This window comes from Cupressus sempervirens, chromosome 4, assembly GCF_028749045.1.
Source record: "Cupressus sempervirens isolate cs-2001-9-10 chromosome 4, ASM2874904v1, whole genome shotgun sequence".
In the NCBI taxonomy this organism is placed as follows: Eukaryota; Viridiplantae; Streptophyta; class Pinopsida; order Cupressales; family Cupressaceae; genus Cupressus; species Cupressus sempervirens.
Window position 1 is genome coordinate 591,124,954 of NC_143121.1, and position 5,467 is coordinate 591,130,420.

The 5,467-nt window shown below is 36.3% G+C and overlaps 1 protein-coding gene across 1 annotated transcript; it reads left to right on the forward strand.

Moving 5' to 3' along the window:
• The first annotated feature begins 208 nt into the window (after nucleotides 1-208).
• On the forward strand, nucleotides 209-3,539 carry LOC149562590 (large ribosomal subunit protein eL34-like). Its single transcript, XM_089826067.1, has 4 exons — nucleotides 209-447; nucleotides 557-636; nucleotides 1,036-1,145; nucleotides 3,198-3,539. The coding sequence occupies exons 1-4, from the start codon at nucleotides 369-371 to the stop codon at nucleotides 3,286-3,288; spliced, it is 360 nt and encodes a 119-aa protein (XP_089682193.1). The 5' UTR covers nucleotides 209-368; the 3' UTR covers nucleotides 3,289-3,539.
• The last annotated feature ends 1,928 nt before the right edge of the window (nucleotides 3,540-5,467 follow it).

Sequence of the window (5,467 nt, forward strand, 5' to 3'; positions counted from 1 at the left end):
TTCATTGATTTCATTTGTTAATCTAATTGATAAATTGCATTTAATGAATGCAATAATATTTGCCTTTGGCAGGAACTAATAGTTATATTATCAAAGACCTACAACTGCTAGTTTATTATTATTATTTCTAAATATAATTATAATGCTTATTCTTTGTATAATTTTGAAATTTTCTCTTTGTATATGGCTTTCCATCCTCCCACAAATCCTTCACTGTTGAAGTTAAAATAAAAGTAGAGTTTTAACAGGGCAAGTATAAGTTGTCGAAATGAGCGAAGTATAAACCCTAATTGTTTTGTGTGGTGTGGAGGATAGATTAGGGCTCAAAGCAGCTGCAGAGGTGGGGGTGGAAGGAAGGAGAGGCAAAGATGGTGCAGAGGCTAACATACCGCAGGCGCCACAGCTACCACACCAAATCAAATCAGACCAGAATCGTCAAAACCCCTGGTACAAAAAAAACTTCTTATCTTTTGGTTTGCAGCAGAGTACAGAAATTTCTATCACTTGCATTGGATTACATGTGTTCTTACATGTCTTGCGATGTATGTTTACTTAGGCGGTAAGTTAATTTACCAGACTGCCAAGAAGAGGGCCAGCGGACCCAAATGCCCGGTTACTGGCAAGCGGATTCAAGGGGTAAGATCCTTTTTATCCTTAGTTTTTTCCCGCTTATTCTAGGGCTTTCTCTAGGGTACATTTCAGACTAGGGCGATTTAAACTGTGAAGGCATATTCATTTGTATAAGATCTGAATGGAGTCTAGAGGTTTTCGTAAGCAATGAAATAATTTTTTAGAATGAATCATTTTTATTTGCCGATTTTCTTAAAGCTGTTTTTGTTTGGATGTTTATAAGTAGTGCATCTGTTACGGCGTGTTAATATTTTGTATGTATTTTTTCTGCTTTGTGAAATCTATCTAGCTAAAAGTGCTTATGATCGTGATTGTAATTGTTACATTACCGATTCATTTATGAAGCTATTATCCTGACTATTATAAACTCAAATGTTAAGTTTTTGATGGGTTGACGTCTTACAGATTCCTCATCTGAGGCCTGCTGAATACAGGGTGAGCAGGCTGAAGAGGAGCAGGAGGACTGTTAACAGGGCCTATGGCGGGGTTCTGTCTGGATCGGCGGTGCGAGAAAGGTAAATTTTTGGTATTGCTTTTTATTTTTTATTTAGTGGATTCCAATGTTCTATTTCTGGTTAATAGTAACTTCTTAATTGTCCAGATTCTTTATATTGCCGCCGCTTTTTCTTTGTAAATTTTGTTAAACGTAAGCTTTACACTTGAATGATGTTACATGTTTCTAGGATGTCTTTTTGAAACTTTCATGTAATGTGTGCTTTGTAGAGTATTTCTCTTTTATGTGATCGTTGTTTAATTCGATTTTTCTCACCTGATCTTTATTGGGTGATGATTATTATTAATTCCATCAAGTCTGTTAAGAAATGCCATCTAAGGGTATGTGTTTTGTCAGAATTTGCTTTTGACTTGTACTTATTTGATTGGGAACCCCTGGTCCAAGGGGGTGGGTTGAGATACCAATTGCCTGATTATCCATCGTAAGGTAGTGCCCTTTATTCGCTGCCTTGGTCTGTAATTAGGGCAATTGAGCCCGCTGGCTTGGTTTATGTCGCAGGGGCAAGGGTAGATATCACATGTAGTAAAGATAGCAGGGAGGGGAGGGAATTGTAGGAGCTAGTCCTGGGTAAAGATCCAAAGCTATCAGGTGTAGACTAACTTTCGAAAGCCATATTTTGAATGAGTGAGACAGACAATCTGGCTGACATGACCCCATTCCCTATTTGTTTCTCTTCATTAAACCCCCCTACTATTTGAAGGCTCGTCACCAGCCCAGAAGAAGAGTGGGGGTGCTTAAACCCTACCTACTTGAAGCTGTCTTTCTTTCATTGGCCGAGTAATACATGAATGCTTTATCCACTGTGAGTACTGCACAAATGGAAAGTTTGGCCCCATAGAATAGTAGGCACTCTCTACTTTTGGTTCCTATTGATAGCTTGAGGAAGATCTCATTATTTAGAAAAGGTTAAGGTGGTGGTTCATTTATATAGTTGGCCCATACTTATATTAGGGGTACAGCAAGAGCCACTCTTTCATATTATTCCAGCAAATCCAATTGTATAGCCCCCTTGTCCTCCCCTTGCGGCTTCCATACCAGTTTGAGATACAGTCACAGGTGCACTTGTAGTTTAATTCACATCCCTTTCAAGCAGGGTTATTTTGATCTCTGATAGGGAGACCTTCGAAGAAGATTCTGATTCTAGATTGTTTGGGCGGTATTCTGAACAAGAATAAAGCACCGGAGCATGCCTCCTATTTGAGTTAAGTAGTTGTTGAATTGTAAACCTTTGTAACGTAAATTTCTGGCTAGATAACTGCCCTAGAAGAAAAGAATGGGAAACAAACGAGTAAAAGAAATGTATGAAATATGCATTGCACATTTGGTAGAATGAATGGCATGATCTATTTTAAAGTTAATATATAGGCCCTGCCAACCTTTGCAATCAACAGGTCTGCCATTTATTGCTTTTTAATAGGATCATCAGAGATGGAGGGACCCTATGTCGCTGATAATAGTTGGGCAAGTTCCAGTGGTGGATATAGTTGCAGGGTCTCTACGTAGATCGGCTTTGGCTTTTCCTTCTATGATTGATTCTGAAAGTGTGCTAATTCTTATGTCCGACTGCAAAATAGGAAAGGGGCTAGGTTGAGTTGGAGGAGAGTTGAGTGGAATGGCCAGACTAGTAGCTTGTCTGACAGGCAATTTCAAGATCCTAACCTGGGGTCCTTAAACTTGTCAATGAAGTCTTGTGCAGTAAATTTGTCTTCCTTAAACCTTGTTAATGAAGTCTTTTGCAGTAAATTTGTCTTCCTTAAACCTTGTTAATGAAGTCTTGTGCAGTAAATTTGTCTACATGCATTATGATTAGTGTGTGTGGTAGTGTTCATTCTAGTTTGAATAAATGATTAACTTAAATATATTGGTTCTAAGGCTAATCATAGGATGCAGGAAATTTTGAATTTCTGCAAACATTTGTAAGATTTTACTTCAATTGTTGTTAAGTAAGTCTCTGTGTTCCAGTGCATTCCTATTCTGTATTTCCTAGTTTATGATTCTTAAGTCTTGTTGGTAGATACGGCATAACTTGCTATCCATTTCAATTACATTGCAGGATTATAAGGGCATTTCTTGTTGAAGAGCAAAAAATTGTTAAGAAGGTGTTGAAGATTCAGAAGTCCAAGGAAAAGACTACTAAGAGTTAGAATTGGGGATATGACAATATATCTCTCATTTTTCCCTGTAGCGAGATCAATTGTGGAAACCAAATTTTTTTGGTCAATGTTGAGGAAAGCAGTTTTCTTTTTAATTTTGCCTAATGTATGGGTAGTTGTGATCGTACTCATTCCCTTTCTTTGTGGAGAGCTTGAGGTTCTATTTGTTTGAAGACCAACAGATTTTTGTTAGTCATTTACCCTAAACTATTTTTTAATTTCAAGTGGATTATATGTATTTATATGCTTGTTGTTCAATTATACTGTCTTTACATGTGGAAAATTGCTAAATGATGTCTTAAGTTTTTCATTTTTCATTTTTATGGTTTCTATTTTCATCTTTCTGGGAATATGATTTGCATTACATAAAATGCAGAAGTAGAAATTGGAATACAGTGTGAATCTGAGCATGAAAGAAACAGATTAAATCATGATCTATAAATTAGAATGAGGTTCCAAGCTCAGACACAACCATAGAGTAAGGGTTACAGGAGGTTAATTGAGCCAAAAGGTTCTAAGCTCAGGCAGAACTGTTGATGAATCATTCAAGAAGTTGTTGAGTAGGTCAAACACTTAAATTCTTGTTTGAATGCTCCTTTCAGAGATGGACTTATTTGTGATATTCAACCAAACCTAGTAGTATAAAACTCTTTTACATTTATGAGTTAGTCTAGAATTGATAGAAATAATATGTTAAAAAAATTGCAACTTTATTTGCATTATGCTTGTAATAGGAAAGCTGCAAGAGAGAGGTAGTTTTATGATGAAGCATTAGAGAAGCATATGATCATTCTCAATATGCAGTTACATCCTATCCCTTAAATGCAAATTATAAAAAAGAAAGTGGCTCCCAAGGAGAATTTTAGTGTTACCTTAGTGGAATGTGCTTTACTACTCCTGTGTTGTGTTGTCTGCAGCTTCAGTGAATGCTGCACTAGTTAACCTTTTAGAAGTGGGGATGTAGAGAGTCCATAAGAGTCTTATTTGATGACACAGTCTGAGCCTTAATAATTTGTTTTGCATTTTGATGGGGCACAGACTGAATCTCATTAGTGCAACAGCTGATCTATATTATATATCTCCTTTTCTAGCGCTACAGTCAAGATAAATGTTTTTTGGTTTCTATCTTTTATGCCTTTGGGTCAATAGCTATGTCTAGTATGAAGCATTGCAGTTATCTTTATGTCATTGAGCATAGGAATGCAGTTTTCTTTAAGTTACGAGTAATGTTTGTTAAGGGTGATCAAACTGGTCAAATTAGCTTTTCTATACACGATACCTTAATTGAAGTGTCTATTCTTCCATTATTTGAAACTTAGCAATAGATTCAGGTCCAAAAAAAAAAGCTATTTATGGTTAACCTAGTAAACCAAATTCTCTCCAACAACACTTAAAGTCTGTTTTCATTCTGTACAAAGTCTGGTCCTTGTCATATTCTCTCCAAATTCCTGTGATTTTGCTGCAAATTCTGTCAGAGGAACCCGGGTAGAATTTGCAGCAAATTTTGAAGAATTTGCTGCCCAATGGCCGAACTTGGGCTGAATTTGTCTGAAAACATTTTTTTAAGACTTTTTCGGAGTGGTTTTCTTGGCCTAATTTGGTCTATTTGATCCTTCCATCTATGAAGTTACTTTTAAAAAGACCATAAAAAGACAAAAAAAAAGGAATGGTTGATATGTCATTTATGCATCTGTGAATGTAAATAAAAACTTTCTTGTAGTTATCCTTTGGTCTTGGGCTACTTTATGATGACTACGAACCACTAGTTTTGCGGTTTTGGATTCTATATACAGTTGTTTCTCTTTGTTTTCTTGTTGCTTTGTTGGTTTCCTTCTTTTCGGACACCGTTTGGTTTTCATGCTACCTTCGGGCCTCTGTTTGTACCTCCAGTCCCTTGGGCCCGATTGTGGTCTTTTGTTGGGTATTGATATCTTATCTTATCTTATAGAGGGAATCTAAATTAACAATAGGTGACATCTGAATTGACGATTATAAAGGAATTTCTTTAAAAACAATATGATATCTTTCAATCTGGCACTTGAAATTTCTATCTCAACTTTTGATCTAGCCTGGTTGTAAATCTTCTCAACTATTACAAAATGCGAATTCAGACACTGCACTTATCTTTTGATAATTCCTTTCATTCTAAAAGTGTCACCTTGATATGGAA